This window comes from Cherax quadricarinatus, chromosome 28, assembly GCF_038502225.1.
Source record: "Cherax quadricarinatus isolate ZL_2023a chromosome 28, ASM3850222v1, whole genome shotgun sequence".
NCBI classification, from domain to species: domain Eukaryota; kingdom Metazoa; phylum Arthropoda; class Malacostraca; order Decapoda; family Parastacidae; genus Cherax; species Cherax quadricarinatus.
In genome coordinates, this window is record NC_091319.1 from 31,927,258 (window position 1) to 31,952,897 (window position 25,640).

At 41.0% G+C, this 25,640-nt stretch overlaps 1 protein-coding gene across 1 annotated transcript in view; it reads right to left on the reverse strand.

Moving 5' to 3' along the window:
- Nucleotides 1-10,553: 10,553 nt before the first annotated feature.
- The window catches only part of LOC128693162 (carboxylic ester hydrolase-like), a 141,001-nt gene continuing 125,914 nt past the window's right edge, over nucleotides 10,554-25,640 (reverse strand). The window contains exons 12-13 of the mRNA XM_070089546.1: nucleotides 25,420-25,549; nucleotides 10,554-11,255 (exon numbers count right to left, since the gene is read on the reverse strand). Of these exons, the coding sequence (XP_069945647.1) occupies nucleotides 11,016-11,255; nucleotides 25,420-25,549 (370 nt within the window). The 3' untranslated portion in view covers nucleotides 10,554-11,015. The remainder of the gene's footprint in view (nucleotides 11,256-25,419; nucleotides 25,550-25,640) is intronic.

A 25,640-nucleotide genomic window follows, 5' to 3' on the forward strand; every position in this document is an offset into this window, starting at 1 on the left:
ACCCTTCTGGCAAGACAGTGATGGAGTGAATGATGGTGAAAGTTTTTCTTTTTCGGGCCACCCTGCCTTGGTGGGAATCGGCCGGTGTGAAAAAAAAAAAAAAAAAAAAAAAAAAATATATATATATATATATATATATATATATATAATATATATATATATATATATAATATATATATATATAATTTATATATATATATATATATATATATATATAAGATCGATCTAGACTCAAAATATAATAGTATTTTACAAATATAATTAGCAAGATTGCACCTAGATAATTTAACTTTGTTGTCTACCATCGTCTAAATAGGAAATATTGTTTTTTTAACATTTAGAGTTACACTGTAGTGGATTTTGGAAGTTATCTCAGCCATTCCAGGATGCTGATAATGGTCTCAGCAGCTCTGTTCATAGAGTATCTGTACATACTAATTGTTCCTAGAATCTAGGAACTTTGAAGTCAGTCACCTGAGGTTATCTCGTGTTATGAGCGAAATGAAAATGAAAATTCAGGGAAGAAAAAACTTTCTGGTAGCCACTTAATAATAATAATAATAATAATAATAATAATAATAATAATAATAATAATAATAATAATAATAATAATAATAATATTATTATTATTATTATTATTATTATTATTATTATTATTATTATTATTATTATTATTATTATTATTATCAGTAGTATTAGCAGTGGTAGTAGTAGTAGTAGTAGAAGTAGTAATAGCATTAGTGGTAATAATAGTAATAGTAGTAACAGTAGGAATAGCAATAGTAGAAGTAACAGAAGTAATGGTTCGTAGTCAAACATGAAATATATTTCTGTCCTTCGTTGGTGGTGAATAAAATAAATCTTCATCCTCATTTCGAATTTATTTTAAACTTTCTTACAACACAGAATAATATATCTACTAAAACTACATTAATATATAAAACAAAATCTACCAGTTTATCAGGTTCACCTTTAATTTTTTAAAAATAAATATAAGTATTTTTAAAATATTTTTTTATTATGTAGTTATTAAAGTAACACAAACTGCAGAGGTGAAGAATTACTTACAATGGTGTAATATATTAACACTTTTATGCACTTGCGACAGGGTCGGACGTAAGTATAAGTGTAGAAGGGTTTCGAAAATATATTTCCCCCTTCTCCTGACGTTACTATAACCCAGTTCATCTTCTACACTAAAAGCTACCATATATGACTCGAACTTAAAACAAAATAAAAATCTTCAGTGAGGAGAAAGGTCACTCGACAGTACCACAGTGACCTTTGTACCACGCACCGCCCCCGGTGCATCACCACACTCGCATCACTCGTCACACAGGTGCACCACCACACTCGCATCACTCGTCACACAGGTGCACCACCACACTCGCATCACTCGTCACACAGGTGCACCACCACACTCGCATCACTCGTCACACAGGTGCACCACCACACTCGCATCACTCGTCACACAGGTGCACCACCACACTCGCATCACTCGTCACACAGGTGCACCACCACACTCGCATCACTCGTCACACAGGTGCACCACCACACTCGCATCACTCGTCACACAGGTGCACCACCACACTCGCATCACTCGTCACACAGGTGCACCACCACACTCGCATCACTCGTCACAAAGGTGCACAAGATAACGGTCACGTTAGAATTAGGGAATTTTAAACTTTACGTATCTTAGGGCATCACAGGTCCAGGTCCAGCCCTGACTTCACACAATAAGATGCATAACACTACCTTAAAAATCATCAGAGAAAATTGGAAATACGTAGTTGGAAGCAAGTTAGAATTTACAATATAAAAGTTCTTAGAATAATGTGACAAGATAATTTAATTAGGGAAGAATTCTTGCAGGACGCTCACCCACCATGTAGGGTGAGTCATGCAGGACACTCACCCACCATGTAGGGTGAGTCATGCAGGACACTCACCCACCATGCAGGGTGAGTCATGCAGGACGCTCACCCACCATGCAGGGTGAGTCATGCAGGACACTCACCCACCATGCAGGGTGAGTCATGCAGGACACTCACTCACCATGCAGGGTGAGTCATGCAGGACACTCACCCACCATGCAGGGTGAGTCATGCAGGACACTCACCCACAATGCACGGTGAGGCATGCAGGACACTCACCCCCCATGCAGGGTGAGTCATGCAGGACACTCTCCCACCATGCAGTGTGAGTCATGCAGGACACTCACCCACCATGCAGGGTGAGTCATGCAGGACATTCACCCACCATGCAGTGTGAGGCATGCAGGACACTCACCCACCATGTAGGGTGAGTCATGCAGGACACTCACCCACTATGCAGGGTGAGGCATGCAAGATACTCACTCACCGTGCAGTGTGAGACATGCAGGGCACTTACCCACCATGCAGGGTGAGGCATGTAGGACACTCACCCACCATGCAGGGTGAGGCATGCAGGACACTCACCCACCATGCAGGGTGAGGCATGCAGGACACTCACCCACCATGCGGTGTGAGGCATGCATGACACTCACCCACCAAGCAGGGTAAGGCATGCAAGACACTCACCCACCATGCAGGATGAGGCATGCAGGACACTCACCGACCATGTAGGGTGAGGCATGCAGGACACTCACCCACCGTGCAGTGTGAGGCATGCAGGATACTCACCTACCATGCACGGTGAGGCATGCAGGACAGTCACCGATCATGCAGGGTGAGGCATGCAGGACACTCACCAACCGTGCAGTGTGAGGCATGCAGGACAATCACCCACCATGCAGTGTGAGGCATGTATGACACTCACCCACCGTGCAGTGTGAGGCATGCAGGATACTCACCCACCATGCACGGTGAGGCATGCAGGACAGTCACCGATCATGCAGGGTGAGGCATGCAGGACACTCACCAACCGTGCAGTGTGAGGCATGCAGGACACTCACCCACCATACGGTGTGAGGCATGTATGACACTCACCCACCATGCAGGGTGAGGCATGCAGGACACTCACCGACCATGTAGGGTGAGGCATGCAGGACACTCACCCACCGTGCAGTGTGAGGCATGCAAGACACTCACCCACCATTCAGGGTGAGGCATGCATGACACTCACCCACTGTGCAGGACGAGACATGCAGGACAATCACCCACCATGGAAGGGGAGTCATGCAGGTCACTCACCCTCAATCCAGGGTGATTAATGTAGGACATTCACCAACCTTGCAGGAGGAGTCATGCAGGACGTTCACCCACCATGCAATATGAGTCATGCACAACACTCACCCACCGTGCAGTGTGAGGCATGCAGGACACTCACCCACCATATAGGGTGAATCATGCAATACACTCACCCACCATGCAGGGTGAGGCATGCAGGACACTCACCCACCATGCAGGGTGAGCCATGCAGGACACTCACCGACCATGCAGTGTGAGTCATGCAGGACACTCACCCACCATGCAGTGTGAGTCATGCAGGACACTCACCGACCATGCAGTGTGAGTCATGCAGGACACTCACCGACCATGCAGTGTGAGTCATGCAGGACACTCACCGACCATGCAGTGTGAGTCATGCAGGACACTCACCCACCATGCAGGGTGAGGCATGCAGGACACTCACCCACCATGCAGGGTGAGCCATGCAGGACACTCACCGACCATGCAGTGTGAGTCATGCAGGACACTCACCCACCATGCAGTGTGAGTCATGCAGGAAACTCACCGACCATGCAGTGTGAGTCATGCAGGACACTCACCGACCATGCAGTGTGAGTCATGCAGGACACTCACCCACCATGCAGGGTGAGGCATGCAGGACACTCACCCACCATGCAGGGTGAGCCATGCAGGACACTCACCGACCATGCAGTGTGAGTCATGCAGGACACTCACCGACCATGCAGTGTGAGTCATGCAGGACACTCACCGACCATGCAGTGTGAGTCATGCATGACACTCACCCACCATGCAGTGTGAGGCATGCAGGACACTCACCCACCATGCAGTGTGAGGCATGCAAGACACTCACCGACCATGCAGTGTGAGTCATGCAGGACACTCACCGACCATGCAGTGTGAGGCATGCAGGACACTCACCCACCGTGCAGTGTGAGTCATGCAGGACACTCACCGACCATGCAGCGTGAGTCATGCAGGACACTCACCCACCGTGCAGTGTGAGGCATGCAGGGCACTCACCCACCATGCAATGTGAGTCATGCAGGACACTCACCGACCATGCAGCGTGAGGCATGCAGGACATTCACCGACCATGCAGTGTGAGTCATGCACGACACTCACTGACCATGCAGTGTGAGGCATGCAGGACACTCACCCACTGTGCAGGGTGAGGTATGCAGGACACTCACCCACCATTCAGTGTGAGGCATGCAGGACACTCACCCACCGTGTAGGGTGAGGCATGCAGTACACTCACCCACCATGCAGTGTGAGGCATGCAGAACACTCACCGATCATGCAGTGTGAGGCATGCAGAACACTCACCGATCATGCAGGGTGAGTCATGCAGGACACTCACCCACCATGCAAGGTGAGGCATGTAGTACACTCACCCACCATGCAGTGTGAGGCATGCAGAACACTCACCGATCATGCAGTGTGAGGCATGCAGAACACTCACCGATCATGCAGGGTGAGTCATGCAGGACACTCACCCACCGTGCAAGGTGAGGCATGCAGTACACTCACCCACCATGCAGTGTGAGGCATGCAGAACACTCACCGATCATGCAGGGTGAGGGATGCAGGACACTCACCGATCATGCAGGGTGAGGCATGCAGAACACTCACCGATCATGCAGGGTGAGGGATGCAGGACACTCACCGACCATGCAGTGTGAGTCATGCAGGACACTCACCCACCATGCATGGTGAGTCATGCAGGACACTCACCCACAATGCAGTGTGAGTCATGCAGGACACTCACTCACCATGCAGAGTGAGTCATGCAGGACACTCACCCACCATGCATGGTGAGTCATACAGGACACTCACCCACCATGCGGGGTGAGTCATGCAAGACACTCACCCACCATGCAGTGTGAGTCATGCAGGACACTCACTCACCATGCAGAGTGAGTCATGCAGGACACTCACCCACCATGCATGGTGCGGCTGACTGTGTGTTCATGAGTTATTACAAGAATACAATAGTGTGGCAGATATGTACATAGTTTCGTGAGGATCGTTCATTTTGAGACAAAAACTTGTAACTTTGTTGTTGTGTTTTAATGCCACAAGATACTGTAAGAAGATTGAATCACTTAAGTTTTCACCCGGTGGACCCATCATTGTTGTTTCTTAATGGCAGTCTCTCGCTACTCCAAGTCCAAAATATGCTAATCAAATAATAATGATAATTAATAACGGAAATATTTATAATGATGATACTTCTAATGTATATATATATATATATATATATATATATATATATATATATATATATATATATATATATATATATATATATATATATATATATATATATATATATATATATATATATATATATATATATATATATATATATATATATATATATATATATTTATAATGGAATGATGATGTGAAGAGAGTAGTAAGGGAGAAAAAGTTAGCATATGAGAAGTTTTTGCAAAGCAGAAGTGATGCAAGGAGGGAAGAGTATATGGAGAAAAAAAGAGAGGTTAAGGGAGTGGTGAAGCAATGTAAAAAGAGAGCAAATGAGAGAGTGGGTGAGATGTTATCAAGAAATTTTGTTGAAAATAAGAAAAAGTTTTGGAGTGAGATTAACAAGTTAAGGAAGCCTAGAGAACAAATGGATTTGTCAGTTAAAAATAGGAGAGGAGAGTTATTAAATGGAGAGTTAGAGATATTGGGAAGATGGAGGGAATATTTTGAGGAATTCTTAAATGTTGATGAAGATAGGGAAGCTGTGATATCGTGTATAGGGCAAGGAGGAATAACGTCTTGTAGGTGTGAGGAAGAGCCAGTTGTGAGTTTGGGGGAAGTTCGTGAGGCAGTGGGGAGAATGAAAGGGGGTAAGGCAGCTGGGATTGATGGGATAAAGATAGAAATGTTAAAAGCAGGTGGGGATATAGTTTTGGAGTGGTTGGTGCTATTTTTTAATAGGTGTATGAAAGAGAGTAAGGTACCTAGGAATTGGCAGAGAGCATGTATAGTTCCATTGTATAAGGGCAAAGGAGGATAGGGGGATAAGTCAGTTGAGTATACCTGGTAAAGTGTATGGTAGAGTTATTATTGAAAGAATTAAGAGTAAGTCGGAGAATAGGATAGCAGATGAACAAGGAGGCTTTAGGAAAGGTAGGGGGTATGTGGACAAGGTGTTTACAGTGAAACATATAAGTGAAGAGTATTTAGATAAGGCTAAAGAGGTTTTTGTGGCATTTATGGATTTGGAAAAGGCGTATGACAGGGTGGATAGGGGGGCAATGTGGCAGATGTTGCAGGTGTATGGTATAGGAGGTAGGTTATTGAAAGCAGTGAAGAGTTTTTACGAGGATAGTGAGGCTCAAGTTAGAGTATGTAGGAAAGAGGGAAATTATTTCCCAGTAAAAGTAGGCCTTAGAGATGGATGTGTGATGTCACCGTGGTTGTTTAATATATTTATAGATGGGGTAGTAAGAGAAGTAAATGCGAGGGTCCTGGCATGAGGCGTGGAGTTAAAAGATTAAGAATCACACATAAAGAGGGAGTTGTCACAGTTGCTCTTTGCTGATGACACTGTGCTCTTGGGAGATTCTGAAGATAAGTTGCAGAGGTTGGTGCATGAATTTGGTAGGGTATGTAAAAGAAGAAAATTAAAATTGAATACAGGAAAGACTAAGGTTATGAGGTGAGTTATGGGTGAGTATCCTGCATGACTCACCATGCATGGTGGGTGAGTGTCCTGCATGACTCACCCCACATGGTGGGTGAGTGTCCTGCACGAAAGATTGGATATCAGATTGGAGGGAGAGAGTATGGAGGAGGTGAATGTATTCAGATATTTTTGAGTGGACGTGTCAGCAGATGGGTCTATGAAAGATGAATCATAGAATTGATGAGGGGAAAAGGGTGAGTGGTGCACTTAGGAGTCTGTGGAGACAAAGAACATTGTCCGTGGAGGCAAAGAGGGGAATGTATGAGAGTATAGTTTTACCAACGCTCTTATATGGGTGTGAAGCATGGGTGATGAATGTTGCAGCGAGGCGAAGGCTGGAGGCAGTGGAGATGTCATGTCTGAGGGCAATGTGTGGTGTGAATATAATGCAGAGAATTCGTAGTTTGGAAGTTAGGAGGAGGTGCGGGATTGCCAAAACTGTTGTCCAGAGGGCTGAGGAAGGGTTGTTGAGGTGGTTCGGACATGTAGAGAGAATGGAGCGAAACAGAGTGACTTCAAGAGTGTATCAGTCTGTAGTGGAAGGAAGGCGGGGTAGGGGTCGGCCTAGGAAAGGTTGGAGGGAGGGGGTAAAGGAGGTTTTGTGTGCGAGGGGCTTGGACTTCCAGCAGGCATGCGTGAGCGTGTTTGCTAGGAGTGAATGGAGACAAATGTTTTTTAATACTTGACGTGCTGTTGGAGTGTGAGCAAAGTAACATTTATGAAGGGGTTCAGGGAAACCGGCAGGCCGGACTTGAGTCCTGGAGATGGGAAGTACAGTGCCTGCACTCTGAAGGAGGGGTGTTAATGTTGCAGTTTAGAAACTGTAGTGTAAAACACCCTTCTGGCAAGACAGTGATGGAGTGAATGATGGTGAAAGTTTTTTTTTTTCGGGCCACCCTGCCTTGGTGGGAATCGGCCAGTGTGATAATAATATATATATATATATATATATATATATATATATAATATATATATATATATATATATATATATATATATATATATATATATATATATATATAAGAACATAAGAACATAAGAAAGGAGGAACACTGCAGCAGGCCTGTTGGCCCATACTAGGCAGGTCCTTTACAATTCATCCCACTAACAAACATTTGACCAACCCAATTTTCAATGCCACCCAAGAAACAAGCTCCGATGTGCAAGTCCCACTCAAATCCAACCCCTCCCACTCATGTACTTATCCAACCTAAATTTGAAACTACCCAAAGTCCCAGCCTCAATAACCCAACTAGGTAGACTGTTCCACTCATCAACTACCCTATTTCCAAACCAATACTTTCCTATGTCCTTTCTAAATCTAAACTTATCTAATTTAAATCCATTACTGCGGGTTCTCTCTTGGAGAGATATCTTCAAGACCTTGTTAATATCCCCTTTATTAATACCTATCTTCCACTTATACACTTCGATCAGGTCTCCCCTCATTCTTCGTCTAACAAGTGAATGTAACTTAAGAGTCTTCAATCTTTCTTCATAAGGAAGATTTCTGATGCTATGTATTAATTTAGTCATCCTACGCTGAATGTTTTCTAACGAATTTATGTCCATTCTGTAATATGGAGACCAGAACTGAGCTGCATAATCTAGGTGAGGCCTTACTAATGATGTATAAAGCTGCAGTATGACCTCTGGACTTCTGTTGCTTACACTTCTTGATATAAATCCCAGTAATCTATTTGCCTTATTACGTACGCTTAGGCATTGCTGTCTTGGTTTAAGGTTGCTGCTCACCATAAGCCCCAAGTCCTTTTCGCAATCTGTATGGCTAAGTTCTACATCATTTAACTTATAAGTACTAGGGTTATGGACACTCCCGAGCTTCAGAACCTTGCATTTATATATACTGAACTGCATCTGCCACTTTTCTGACCAAGAGTAGAGTTTGTCTAAATCCTCCTGAAGTTCCCTAACATCTACGTTTGAATCAATTATCCTACCTATCTTAAATATATATATATATATATATATATATATATATATATATATATATATATATATATATATATATATATATATATATATATATATATATATAATAAATTCACAGTAAACAGGTGATATCACAATCTGCAGAACAACCACATTGAAAAAATAGTGAAATTCCAAGTACTTTCGTGACTCCTCACATTATCAAGGAACTATAAAAGTAAAACATCAACAGAAAGGCATATAAGGGCAAAACTAACTCACAACATCCGACTCTGTGAAACACATGATACTCTACCCAAGCATTAAGATTTTTTCTTTATCTAATGTATCATTAGATTCTTCCCAAATTTTATTAATTATAAATAAATCAAATTTTTATAAACCAAAAGAAATATTCATATTATTTTTAAAGCTGCTTTTTATGAAACATGATTCCATTATATTCCTGTCGACCATGGACTTACTTGATGCAACTTTATCAGTCTTGAAAATCAATTGGATGATTAAAATCTCTCACATAAATAAACAGAGCATTAGAATCTTGTCCAATTCTAATGTTATATTTATACTGTTTTAATTTCAGTTCAAGACTTTTACCAGTTTGACCGTAATAAACTTCATCGCATATTTTACATGGAATTATAGACACACCTGTCAGCATTTTGGTGGGGGGGAATTTTTTATCAAAAGTGTTTTAACTGTATCAATATTTTTAAATACAACTTTGATATTAAAAGTCTTAAGAAGAGAAGGCATATCAACTAAGTTATCATAGTAACGGAGAACCAACATATTTTTAGTTGAATAAGGTTGGTTGTCCCTTTTTAAATTGTAATAAGTATTTCTGACAATTTTAAAGGATTTATCCATTAAGTTTAATAACTTTAATGATGGTAGGAACAGGCAATGGTAAATCGTAATTAATAAGTTCTTCATATAACAAACTTAGTAAATCATCAACTGGAACTTTTGTAAACAAAAGTTAAGTATCTAACTTTAATGTTAAAAACAACATAGATTTAGGGGATTAATTAAGCACCTTGACTCACTTAAAAGACTTCAGTATGTGTAGTTTTGATGTTATTTCCTTGTTTACAAAAGTTCCAGTTGATAATTTATTAAGTTTCGTATCTGAAGGGGTTTTTCTAGTGCCAGGGAGGAAAAAAGAGTAGCAAGAAATAATAATAATCCTTCACCAACTGACAACACTTCTGGAGCAGAGGCACAGTCATTGGCCTCCTCTCCAGAACAACAGATATTAAAGCCAACAAATAAAACCCCCCTAAATTCCATTAATATAACAACATTTGTCTTTGCAAACATACAGGGTCTAAAGCCGTCAACAAACAATAAAATTCCTTACGTCAAGGGAATCCTTACAGAGTCAAATGCAGTGTTTGCATTTTTCACAAAGACCCACATAAAGGACCATTTTGACAACGAAATATGGATCCCAGGTTATAACCTATTCAAATGCGACAGACTAAACAGACAACAAGGGGAGGGATGGGGGGGTTGGCCTGTACGTCACAAAGTCGCTCATTTGCTCAGAACTACTAACACCTCAAATGATGTACGTAGTTGAAGTTTTGGCAGTAAAGATTGAAAACCTTGTCATTGTGGTGGTATACAAGCCTCCGGATGCATCTTCCCAGCAGTTCCAGGAACACCTTTTAAAAATTGACCACTGTCTGGAAAATCTTCCAACTTCTGCCCCAAACATCTTGCTACTGGGAGATTTCAACTTGATACACCTAAAATGGAGGTGCGTAGCAAAAAAATATTTTAGCAGCGATCACCCCAGGAGGCAACTTAGAAAAAGACACCGGTTAAGATATAGCTTACGCAAAATATCTTTTCAATGGTTCAGAAATATGAACAGGATGTGCAAGTGGATTTTATTTAGTGAGCGTTATCTTAACGAGAGTTAATTAGCAAATAAGTCAATAGAATTATAAACAGATCTGATCTTTCCATCATAAAATTTCTTTAGTAACAAATCGTGAGAATCTGTACCTCACCAACAAACCAATACTGAACTTTCCACTGCGGGAAGAGGCAGGAGAGAGGCCCAACTATCCACTGCGGGAAGAGGCAGGAGAGAGGCCCAACTATCCACTGCAGGAAGAGGCAGGAGAGAGGCCGAACTATCCATTGCAGGAAGAGGCAGGAGAGAGGCCGAACTATTCATTGCGGGAAGAGGCAGGAGATGGGTTCCGGGAAATGCGACTCCTTAGAGTAAGGGAGCCTTGTGGATACTTATCTTTCCGTCTCATCTTCCAGACACACGCCCCTACCACCAGCACCGCCATCACCAGCAGCAGCACTAGCACCAGCAGCACCCAGGTGGAGGCAAAATATGCATTTGAGGTTTCTGAGACGTTATCCAGGTATGTCAACGTCTGCCTCCAGAGGTTCCGCTCCTGAGAAAAGTGATACAATTAGAAAAAATAGCCTCTGTTTACCATTTTTCTGACCTTGTTTTACTGATATACATAGAAAATACTCTTCTCGCTACCAACTCTCTCCTCAGCTTTCTTACTATGTTACCATTCACCATGATAGCAGCCCTCTCATCATGGTAGCAGCCCTCTCATCATGGTAGCAGCCCTCTCACCATGCTAGCAGTGCTCTCACCATGCTAGCAGCCTTCTCACCATGCTCGCACCCCTCTCACCATGCTAGCACCCCTCTCACCATGCTAGCACCCCTCTCACCATGCTAGTACCCCTCTCACCATGCTAGTACTCCTCTCACCATGCTAGAACCCCTCTCACTACTCTCACCATATTACCATTCACCATACTATGACCCCTCTCACCACTCTCACCATGCTACCATTCACCATGCTAGCACCCTCTCTCACCATGCAAGCACCCCTCTCGCCATGCTAACACCCCTCTCACAATGCTAGTATCTCTTTCACCAGGCTAGCACCCCTCTCACATTGCTAGCCCTCCTCTCACCATGCTAGAACCCCTCTCACCATGCTAGTACCCCTCTCACATTGCTCGCCCCCCTTCACCATGCTAGAACAATTCTCACCATGCTGGTATTCCTCTCACGATGTCAGCACTCCTCTCACAATTTTAGCATCCCTCTAACCATGTTAGCACCGATATCACAATGCTAGCACCCCTCTCACCATGCTAGAACCCCTCTTACTATGCTAGCATCCCTCTCACCATGCAAGCAACCCTTTCATAATGCTAGCACCCTTATCACAATACTACCACCACTCCCTTACACCTCTCACTATGCTACCACCACTCCCCTACACCTTTCACAATGCTACCACCACTCCCCTACACCTCTCATAATGCTACCACCACTCCCCTACACCTCTCACTATGCTACCACCACTCCCCTACACCTCTCATAATGCTACCACCACTCCCTTACACCTCTCACTATGCTACCACCACTCCCTTACACCTTTCACAATGCTACCACCACTCCCCTACACCTCTCATAATGCTACCACTACTCCCCTACACCTTTCACAATGCTACCACCACTCCCCTACACCTCTCACAATGCTACCACCACTCCCCTACAACTCTCATAATGCTACCACTACTCCCCTACACCTTTCACAATGCTACCACCACTCCCCCTACACCTCTCACAATGCTTCCACCACTCCCCTACACCTCTCACAATGCTACCACCACTCCCCTACACCTCTCATAATGCTACCACCACTCCCCTACACCTTTCACTATGCTACCACCACTCCCCTACACCTCTCATAATGCTACCACCACTCCCCTGCACCTCTCAAATGCTACCACCACTCCCCTACACCTCTCATAATGCTACCACCACTCCCCTACACCTTTCACAATGCTACCACCATTCCCCTACACCTCTCACAATGCTACCACCACTCCCCTACACCTCTCATAATGCTACCACCACTCCCCTACACCTTTCACAATGCTACTACCATTCCCCTACACCTTTCACAATGTTACCACCGCTCCCCTACACGTCTCACAATGCTACCACCACTCCCCTACACGTCTCACAATGCTACCACCACTTACCTACACCTCTCACAATGCTACTACCACTCCCCTACACCTTTCACAATGCTACTACCACTCCACTACACCTTTCACAATGTTACTACTGCTCCCCTACACCTCTCAAAATGCTACCACCACTCCCCTACACGTCTCACAATGCTACCACCACTCCCCTACACGTTTCACAATGCAACCACCACTTACCTACACCTCTCACAATGCTACTACCACTCCCCTACACCTTTCGCAATGCTACTACCACTCCCCTATACCTTTCACAATGCTACTACCACTCCCCTACACCTTTCGCAATGCTACCACCACTCCCCTACACCTTTCACAATGCTACTACCACTCCCCTACACCTCTCACAATGCTACCACCACTCCCCTACACCTCTCATAATGCTACCACAACTCCCCTACACCTTTCACAATGCTACCACTATTCCCCTACACCTTTCACAATGCTACTACCACCTCCCCTACAACTCTCAAAATGCTACCACCACTCCCCTACACTACTCACTGTGCTACCACCACTCCCCTTCACCTCTCCCTATGCTACCACCACTCCCCTACACCTCTCACTATGCTACCACCACTCCCCTACAACTTTCACAATGCTACCACCACTCCTCTACACCTCTCACTATGTTACCACCACTCCCCTACACTTCTCACTATGCTACCACCACTCCCCTACACTTCTCACTATGCTACCACCACTTCCCTACACCTCTCAGTATGCTACCACCACTCCCCTACACCTCTCACTATGTTACCACCACTCCCCTACACCTCTCACTATGATACCACCATTCACGGAGAGACAACACAGTAAGTGTCAAGGGCCGAAGACTGTTCAGCTGCCTCCCAGGATACATAAGGGGGATTACCAATAGACCCCTCACTGTCTTCAAGAAGGCACTGGAAAGGCACCTAAAGTCAGTACCTGACCAGCTGGACTGTGATTCGTACGTCAGTTTGCCTGCAACCAACAGTAAGAGCCTTGTTGATCAAGGCCTGATCCACATGAGGCCTAGTCACATACCGGACCGCGGGGGCGTTGACCACCGAAACCCTCTCCAGGTATACTCCAGGTATACTCCAGGTATACTCCAGGTATACTCCATATTCTCCAGGTATACTCCAGGTATACTCCAGGTATACTCCAGGTATACTCCAGGTATTCTCCAGGTATACTCCAGGTATACTCCAGGTATACTCCAGGTATACTCCATGTATACTCCAGGTATACTCCAGGTATACTCCAGGTATACTCCAGGTATTCTCCAGGTATACTCCAGGTATACTCCAGGTATACTCCAGGTATTCTCCTTGGTAACTGATTCTCTCACTTTGGTTGCTCGTTCCATCTACCTGTTTTCTCACTAGAATATTTCTTCCTATTTATTCTCTCTTATTTCTTAACTTTGACAACTGATTATATAACTTTAGACACTTTTATTCTACTGCACATGTCAGTATGATGGTTCATGTCAGTATGATGGTTCATGTCAGTATGATGGTTCATGTCAGTATGATGGTTCATGTCAGTATGATGGTTCATGTCAGTATGATGGTTCATGTCAGTATGATGGTTCATGTCAGTATGAAGGTTCATGTGAGTATGATCGTTCATGTCAGTATGATGGTTCATGTCAGTATGATGGTTTATGTCAGTATGATGGTTCATGTCAGTACGATGGTTCATGTCAGTATGATGGTTCATGTCAGTATGATGGTTCATGTCAGTATGATGGTTCATGTAAGTATGATGGTTCATGTCAGTATGATGGTTCATGTCAGAATGATGGTTCATGTCAGTATGATGGTTCATGTCAGTATGTTGGTTCATGTCAGTATGATGGTTCATGTCAGCATGATGGTTCATGTCAGTATGATGGTTCATGTCAGTATGATGGTTCATGTCAGAATGATGGTTCATGTCAGTATGATGATTCATGTCAGTATGTTGGTTCATGTCAGTATTATGGTTCATGTCAGTATGATGGTTCATGTCAATATGATGGGTCATGTCAGTATGATGGTTCATGTCAGTATGATAGTTCATGTCAGTATGTTGGTTCATGTCAGTATGATGGTTCATGTCAGTATGATGGTTCATGTCAGTATGATGGTTCATGTCAGTATGATGGTTCGTGCCAGGATGATGGTTCATGTCAGTATGATGGTTCATGTCAGTATGATGGTTCATGTCAGTATGATGGTTCATGTCAGTATGATGGTTTATGTCAGTATGATGGTTCATGTCAGTATGATGGTTCATGTCAGTATGATGGTTCATGTCAGTATGACGGTTCATGTCAGCATGATGGTTCATGTCAGTATGATGGTTCATGTCAGTATGTTGGTTAATGTCAGCATGATGGTTCATGTCAGCATGATGGCTCATGTCAGTATGATGGTTCATGTCAGTATGATGGTTCATGTCAGAATGATGGTTCATGTCAGTATGATGGTTCATGTCAGTATGTTGGTTCATGTCAGTATGATGGTTCATGTCAGTATGATGGTTCATGTCAATATGATGGGTCATGTCAGTATGATGGTTCATGTCAGTATGATGGTTCATGTCAGTATGATGATTCATATCAGTATGATGGTTCATGTCAGTATGATGGTTCATGTCAGTATGATGGTTCATGTCAGTATGACAGTTCATGTCAGTATGTTGGTTCATGTCAGTATGTTGGTTCATGTCAGTATGATGGTTCATGTCAGTATGATGGTTCATGTTAGTATGATGGTTCAGGTCAGTATGATGGTTCATGTCAGTATGATGGTTCATGTCAGTATGTTGGTTCATGTCAGTATGATGGTTCATGTCAGTATGATGGTTCATGTCAGTATGATGGTTCATGTCAGTATGATGGTTCATGTCAGTATGATGGTTCATGTCAATATGATGGGTCATGTCAGTATGATGGTTCATGTCAGTATGATGGTTCATGTCAGTATGATGATTCATGTCAGTATGATGGTTCATGTCAGTATGATGGTTCATGTCAGTATGATGGTTCATGTCAATATGATGGGTCATGTCAGTATGATGGTTCATGTCAGTATGATAGTTCATGTCAGTATGTTGGTTCATGTCAGTATGATGGTTCATGTCAGTATGATGGTTCATGTCAGTATGATGGTTCATGTCAGTATGATGGTTCGTGCCAGTATGATGGTTCATGTCAGTATGATGGTTCATGTCAGTATGATGGTTCATGTCAGTATGATGGTTCATGTCAGTATGATGGCTTATGTCAGTATGATGGTTCATGTCAGTATGATGGTTCATGTCAGTATGATGGTTCATGTCAGTATGATGGTTCATGTCAGCATGATGGTTCATGTCAGTATGATGGTTCATGTCAGTATGTTGGTTCATGTCAGTATGATGGTTCATGTCAGCATGATGGTTCATGTCAGTATGATGGTTCATGTCAGTAAGATGGTTCATGTCAGAATGATGGTTCATGTCAGTATGATGGTTCATGTCAGTATGTTGGTTCATGTCAGTATGATGGTTCATGTCAGTATGATGGTTCATGTCAATAGGATGGGTCATGTCAGTATGATGGTTCATATCAGTATGATGGTTCATGTCAGTATGATGATTCATGTCAGTATGATGGTTCATGTCAGTATGATGGTTCATGTCAGTATGATGGTTCATGTCAGTATGATGGTTCATGTCAGTATGATGGTTCGTGCCAGGATGATGGTTCATGTCAGTATGATGGTTCATGTCAGTATGATGGTTCATGTCAGTATGATGGTTCATGTCAGTTTGATGGTTTATGTCAGTATGATGGTTCATGTCAGTATGATGGTTCATGTCAGTATGATGGTTCATGTCAGTATGACGGTTCATGTCAGCATGATGGTTCATGTCAGTATGATGGTTCATGTCAGTATGTTGGTTCATGTCAGTATGATGGTTCATGTCAGCATGATGGTTCATGTCAGTATGATGGTTCATGTCAGTATGATGGTTCATGTCAGAATGATGGTTCATGTCAGTATGATGGTTCATGTCAGTATGTTGGTTCATGTCAGTATGATGGTTCATGTCAGTATGATGGTTCATGTCAATATGATGGGTCATGTCAGTATGATGGTTCATGTCAGTATGATGATTCATGCCAAATTTTCAAGTTTTTATATTCAACCCCAACCTTGTATTATCCTTTGTACCTGTGTACCTGGGTACCTGTCTACCATCTTACTATCATATTATAACCAAGACATTACCATTGTGATTTTTTACTATTATTCTTTTGTACTTTAATTGTGAATTTTATTTTGTCAATTTAAATCTATAGTTATAACCTTGATCTTGTCAACAACCCATACCAGACTCTAGTGCAATTGCAAGTACCATTTCAAATTGTATTTTTATATTATAAGTTTATATTATAATTCCTACCATCTGTCCATTTAACTTTGCTTACCATTACTTAATTTTAGTCCCTTTTATATTTTCTCCTTTATTTTAGCTTTATATAACTATCCTAGTTTATATATCCACAACTGTTAAAATAATCAAGGTGCTATTCTCAGGTGCTAAAGTAGAATAAGCTCACAATCTTGCCATTATATTCCAAAGCTCATTTATTCACAACCTATATTAGTCCCTTTTTATTATAATTTTAAACTATAATTATAACTTTAAAAAATTACCTTTATAGTACTACCTACTATCATATTCCCAAGCACTATTATATGATCATCACTTTATTTGTATTAGTCCCTTAGCTCATTATTTTACATTTGTTAAATAATTCAGGTGCTATTTTTTAGCTTAAGACTATTTACTTTGTTTTATACTTAATTCTAACTATAGATTCACTACAAATCTTATGATTACAAGCATTGATCCTGATACCAACCTCTTATTTAATGACTTAAATGAATCAAACAGTTACTGTAATTACTACACTGCAGAACAATCAAAGGCACTTCTCAGTGCCAACAACAACATAACTATCTTTAACTACAATATCAGATCTTTAAGCAAGCATTACGATGACCTCATAGCATTACTAAATTCCTTACATGCCAATATGTCCATCATTACACTAACTGAAACCTGGCTAAAGCCTGATAGTACAGATGTCTATGCCATTCCTGGTTACACAGCCATACACAACTGTAGGCCAGACCAACAAGGGGGTGGCACAGCCATATACTACTCAGACCAACTAGAATGTATCACTAATACTTGCACAAGGGATGAACATGGGGAATATATAATAGCTAAATTCAAATCCAAATACCTACAAAAACCTCTCACATTGATAAACATCTACAGAGTTCCACAGTCAAACATTAGCCAATTTAGTCAAAATCTAGGAAGTATGATAACTGATGCACGCATGAACAAAGATCACTTACTACTCTCAGGTGACTTCAATATAAATCTCCTGCAAGACCAGGACCCACACGTTACTGAATTCACAAACACAATGAGTAACTGTATGTTACTACCAACAGTAACAAAACCTACAAGAGTTACAGAGACTAGTGTTTCCCTACTTGACCACATCTGGACCAACACCATATCCCCTTTAAAATCAGGCATAATTACAGATAATACCACAGACCACTACCCTACTTTCCTCATAACAACTCTTGGTAAACTACCCCAAGACACTACTAAAGTCACCTTCAGACTTCACAATGAGGCAGCCATTAATAACTTCGCAACAGCATTAGCAAACATTGATTGGCACACTGAGCTAGAAATCTATACAGATATTGACGAATGTATTAATAATTTTCTAAAAAAGACCCAATACCTCTATAACAAGCACTGCCCTAAAAAAACTAAACAGATGACAGCAAAGAGACTGAACAGTCCCTGGCTAACACCCAGCATTCTCAAATCCATAAATACAAAACACCAATATGAAAAACAGTACAGAATGGGTCACATAACCAGAGACCAAACAAAACGTTACTCGTCAATCCTAACCAGCCTGATAAGAAGGGCAAAAAAATTGTATTATGAGAACAGATTATCCAACTTACGAGGTGATATAAAAAAGACCTGGAAAACACTATCTGAAATTCTGGGAACAAAAAAGATATCACGAAATAGCGAAATAAAATTAGCAAAATCAGATGAACCCCAACTCCCACCAACAGAAACAGCAAACAGACTCAATGATTTCTTCTCCACTATAGGACAAAACCTTGCCCATAAAATCCCAAGCTCAGATACCCCACCAAATAACTACCTCACCGGCAACTACCCGAACACACTGTTCCTAGCTCCGACTAACCCATACGAAGTCTCCCTTATTATCAATGCACTAAAAAACAAGGCAGGAGATTTAAGTACCTTACCACCCTTTATATATAAAAAAGTGTCACAAGTGCTATCTCCAATCATTGCAACACTCTTTAACAAATCCATTGAATCCTCCACCTTCCCTACAGTACTCAAAATAGCAAGGGTCACCCCGATCCACAAAGGAGGAGACCAAACAGAGTTGAATAACTATAGGCCAATATCCAACTTACACCCTCTCTCAAAAATCTTTGAAAAACTAATTCATAAACGAATCTACTCCTACCTTATCTCCCAAAACATACTCAACCCCTGCCAATTTGGATTCAGGCCTAATAAAAATACTAATGATGCTATTATACACATGCTAGAACATATATACACTGCAATAGAGAAAAAAGAAGTCCCACTGGGGATCTTCATTGACTTACGTAAAGCTTTTGATACAGTTGACCATGACTTGCTCCACGTAAAATTGTCACACTATGGTATAAGAGGGCACTCCCTCAATTACCTCAAGTCATACCTCAGCAACAGAAGCCAATATGTGTACGCAAATGGGGCAAACTCTTCTGCGCAACCAATTACAGTTGGTGTCCCACAGGGAAGTGTCCTTGGCCCTCTTCTCTTTCTCCTATACATAAATGACCTTCCAAATGCTTCGCAATTACTCAAACCCACACTATTTGCAGATGACACTACATACGTCTTCTCTCACCCGAGCCCAGTCACACTAGCCAATACTGTAAATACCGAATTACAGAAAATATCTACCTGGATGAGGACTAACAAACTTACACTAAACATTGACAAAACCTACTTCATTCAGTTTGGTAACAGAGCTACAGATGTCCCTCTTAACATAATGATAAACGGATCACCTATCACAAAGCTAACAGAGGGAAAATTCTTAGGAATCCACCTTGATAATAGACTCAAATTTCATACACATATACAACAAATTTCTAAGAAAATTTCCAAGACTGTAGGCATACTATCGAAGATACGGTACTATGTTCCACAGTCAGCCCTCCTGGCCCTATATCACTCTCTTATTTACCCCTATCTCACCTATGGAATTTGTGCATGGGGCTCAACAACAGTTAACCATCTCAGACCACTAATTACCCAACAAAAGGCTGCAGTTAGAATGATAACAAATTCTCACTACAGGCAGCACACTCCACCAATATTCAATACACTAAACCTACTCACCATACAAAACATCCATACTTATTACTGCACCTATTACATACATAGAACACTTAACTCTGATATTAACCCTCCCCTCAAACATCTCCTTGCCAACCTCAACAGAACACATGAGCATAACACAAGGCACAGATCACTCTTTGATGTTCCTCGTGTTCATCTCACACTATGCAAAAACTCAATGCACATAAAAGGCCCTAAAATCTGGAATTCATTACCTGTAAATATAAAAGAAACACTACCTGTTTATAAATTCAAGTCTCTACTCAAAGATCACTTACTCACCCAAAACCAAATAAATACTGAATAACTGAACCTTATAAATTGAATATCTTAAATGTTTCTCACAATTATATCACATAAATGTTAAACCTAAAACCCAATCTAACTTTATTATTTTTTAAATACACTACCTAACAGAATCCTTCATATGACCTGTCTTTGTAATACTCACTTGTGCTTTATAGTAATCTGTTTACATTAATGTTTTATCACTGACTTCATCATTGCTTAATTAATCTTAAGTTAATTTTAAGCCAGCCCGTAATGCTATGCATAGTATAAGTGGCTTTGGCATACTGCTCTTATCTGTATTTTTTTGTACCTCTGTATGTGTGCACAAATTTATAATAAATAAATAAATAAATAAATAAATGATGGTTCATGTCAGTATGACAGTTCATGTCAGTATGTTGGTTCATGTCAGTATGATGGTTCATGTCAGTATGATGGTTCATGTCAGTATGATGGTTCATGTTAGTATGATGGTTCAGGTCAGTATGATGGTTCATGTCAGTATGATGGTTCATGTCAGTATGTTGGTTCATGTCAGTATGATGGTTCATGTCAGTATGATGGTTCATGTCAGTATGATGGTTCATGTCAGTATGATGGTTCGTGCCAGTATGATGGTTCATGTCAGTATGATGGTTCATGTCTGTATGATGGTTCATGTCAGTATGATGGTTCATGTCAGTATGATGGTTCATGTCAGCATGATGGTTCATGTCAGTATGATGGTTCATGTCAGTATGTTGGTTCATGTCAGTATGATGGTTCATGTCAGCATGATGGTTCATGTCAGTATGATGGTTCATGTCAGTATGATGGTTCATGTCAGAATGATGGTTCATGTCAGTATGATGGTTCATGTCAGTATGATGGTTCATGTCAGTATGATGGTTCATGTCAATATGATGGGTCATGTCAGTATGATGGTTCATGTCAGTATGATGGTTCATGTCAGTATGATGATTCATGTCAGTATGATGGTTCATGTCAGTATGATGGTTCATGTCAGTATGATGGTTCATGTCAATATGATGGGTCATGTCAGTATGATGGTTCATGTCAGTATGATAGTTCATGTCAGTATGTTGGTTCATGTCAGTATGATGGTTCATGTCAGTATGATGGTTCATGTCAGTATGATGGTTCATGTCAGTATGATGGTTCGTGCCAGTATGATGGTTCATGTCAGTATGATGGTTCATGTCAGTATGATGGTTCATGTCAGTATGATGGTTCATGTCAGTATGATGGTTTATGTCAGTATGATGGTTCATGTCAGTATGATGGTTCATGTCAGTATGATGGTTCATGTCAGTATGATGGTTCATGTCAGCATGATGGTTCATGTCAGTATGATGGTTCATGTCAGTATGTTGGTTCATGTCAGTATGATGGTTCATGTCAGCATGATGGTTCATGTCAGTATGATGGTTCATGTCAGTAAGATGGTTCATGTCAGAATGATGGTTCATGTCAGTATGATGGTTCATGTCAGTATGTTGGTTCATGTCAGTATGATGGTTCATGTCAGTATGATGGTTCATGTCAATATGATGGGTCATGTCAGTATGATGGTTCATGTCAGTATGATGGTTCATGTCAGTATGATGATTCATGTCAGTATGATGGTTCATGTCAGTATGATGGTTCATGTCAGTATGATGGTTCATGTCAGTATGACAGTTCATGTCAGTATGTTGGTTCATGTCAGTATGATGGTTCATGTCTGTATGATGGTTCATGTCAGTATGATGGTTCATGTCAGTATGATGGTTCAGGTCAGTATGATGGTTCATTTCAGTATGATGGTTCATGTCAGTATGTTGGTTCACGTAAGTATGATGGTTCATGTCAGTATGATGGTTCATGTCAGTATGATGGTTCATGTCAGTATGATGGTTCATGTCAGTATGATGGTTCATGTCAGTATGATGGTTCATGTCAGTATGATGGTTCATGTCAGTATGATGGTTCATGTCAGTATGATGGTTCATGTCAGTATGATGGTTCATGTCAGTATGATGGTTCATGTCAGTATGATGGTTCGTGTCAGTATGATGGTTCAGGTCAGTATGATGTTTCAGGTCAGTATGATGGTTCATGTCAGTATGATGGTTCGTGTCAGTATGATGGTTCATGTCAGTATGATGGTTCATGTCAGTATGATGGTTCGTGTCAGTATGATGGTTCATGTCAGTATGATGGTTCATGTCAGTGTGATGGTTCATGTCAGTATGATGGTTCATGTCAGTATGATGGTTCATGTCAGTATGATGGTTCATGTCAGTATGATGGTTCGTGTCAGTATGATGGTTCATGTCAGTATGATGGTTCATGTCAGTATGATGGTTCATGTCAGTATGATAAATCATGTCAGTATGATGGTTCATGTCAGTATGATGGTTCATGCCAGTATGATGGTTCATGTCAGTATGATGGTTCATGTCAGTATGATGGTTCATGTCAGTATGTTGGTTCATGTCAGTATGATGGTTCATGACAGTATGATGGTTCATGTCAGTATGATGGTTCATGTCAGTATGATGGTTCATGTCAGTATGATGGTTCATGTCAGTATGATGGTTCATGTCAGTATGATGGTTCATGTCAGTATGATCGTTCATGTCAGTATGTTGGTTCATGTCAGTATGATGGTTCATGTCAGTATGATGGTTCATGTCAGTATGATGGTTCATGTCAGTATGATGGTTCATGTCAGTATGATGGTTCATGTCAGTATGATGGTTCATGTCAGTATGATGGTTCATGTCAATATGTTGGTTCATGTCAGTATGATGGTTCATGTCAGTATGATGGTTCATGTCAATATGTTGGTTCATGTCAGTATGATGGTTCATGTCAATATGTTGGTTCATGTCAGTATGATGGTTCATGTCAATATGTTGGTTCATGTCAGTATGATGGTTCATGTCAATATGTTGGTTCATGTCAGTATGATGGTTCATGTCAGTATGATGGTTCATGTCAGTATGATGGTTCATGTCAGTATGATGGTTCATGTCAGTATGATGGTTCATGTCAATATGATGGGACATGCCAGTATGATGGTTCATGTCAGTATGATGGTTCATGTCAGTATGATGGTTCATGTCAGTATGATCGTTCATGTCAGTATGATGGTACATGTCAGTATGATGGTACATGTCAGTATGATGGTTCATGTCAGTATGTTGGTTCATGTCAGTATGATGGTTCATGTCAGTATGATGGTTCATGTCAGTATGATGGTTCATGTCAGTATGATGGTTCATGTTAGTATGATGGTTCAGGTCAGCATGATGGTTCATGTCAGTATGATGGTTCATGTCAGTATGTTGGTTCATGTCAGTATGATGGTTCATGTCAGTATGATGGTTCATGTCAGTATGATGGTTCATGTCAGTATGATCGTTCATGTCAGTATGATGGTACATGTCAGTATGATGGTTCATGCCAGCATGATGGTTCATGTCAGTATGATGGTTCATGTCAGTATGATGGTTCATGTCAGTATGATGGTTCATGTCAGTATGATGGTTCATGTCAGTATGATGGTTCATGTCAGTATGTTGGTTCATGTCAGTATGATAGTTCATGTCAGTATGATGGTTCATGTCAGTATGATCGTTCATGTCAGTATGATGGTTCATGTCAGTATGATGGTTCATGTCAGTATGATGGTTCATGTCAGTATGATGGTTCATGTCAGTATGATAGTTCATGTCAGTATGATGGTTCATGTCAGTATGATCGTTCATGTCAGTATGATGGGTCATGTCAGTATGATGGTTCATGTCAGTATGATAGTTCATGTCAGTATGATGGTTCATGTCAGTATGATGGTTCATGTCAGTATGATGGTTCATGTCAGTATGATGGTTCATGTCAGTATGATGGTTCATGTCAGTATGATGGTTCATGTCAGTATCTCCTTCATCAATCCTTCATTGTAGTGTATTTAGATTATTTGCTCTTATAGTTACTTAAAGTTACTTATTTTTTACTTTGTTTCTGTCGTAAGTAAGAACGTATTTAATTTGTTTATCAAGTCAATGATTATCCATGGACACTGAAAAAATACTATGTATTTCTATAAATTCCATATAGTTTTTATACAAAAATGAGATATAATTAGGTTTTCTCATTTATATTTAAACCACTGATTGATGTGGTTTAAATCTAAGTAGATTATGCTAATTTTGGCAAATGAGGCGTGATTAAGTAAAAAAAGATTTATTGTAATTTCAATTAAAATTGCTGGGATCCATCCGAATATTTAATTTAAAACTCTGCATTGAAAGAATTATAAGGTTTTACACGGCTCACACGTATATAATACTTCCAATATTTTTCTCTTTCCTCAGCCTCACCTCTCTTATTTAATTCACTATTTTCAGTTGAATATATATTGTTCACTATGTACTGCTGGCTGTGTTAACATCTCGCTGGACTGTAACCAACTGTAAACTGGAAATGCTATTACGAAGGATTACAGAATTTATTTCCTTCATATATTTTCCATAATATTATTACAGTAGTAAACACTCTCTAGCTAAATTAATTTTTAAGAGAAGCTACCTACTACCTTTCCTTATGCTTAAAGGAATATAAGATTAGAAATGTTAGTTCTAGAGTTCAGGGATTTACAGTTCTTGATGAGTGAATATAGCAATGATTTATCAGCACTCAAGTCTTCACTCATGTCTAACAAAGACAAACAAGAAGTGTTTACTCTAACCTTGCTTCTGAAGGGTGTGGAGGACATGCCTGGGTTGAAAGATATTCTGTAATAAGACACTGGTTCTCCAGGTACTACAGGCAGCCACGCCGAAATCCCATTCCTTGACACGTCTGTCCTCTGCGGTGATCTGAAACACACAATATATGAGAGATTTAAAATATTGAATCCTGCGAAAGATGGTTTGCAATAGAGCAACTCAAACTGCACAGGTACCTATG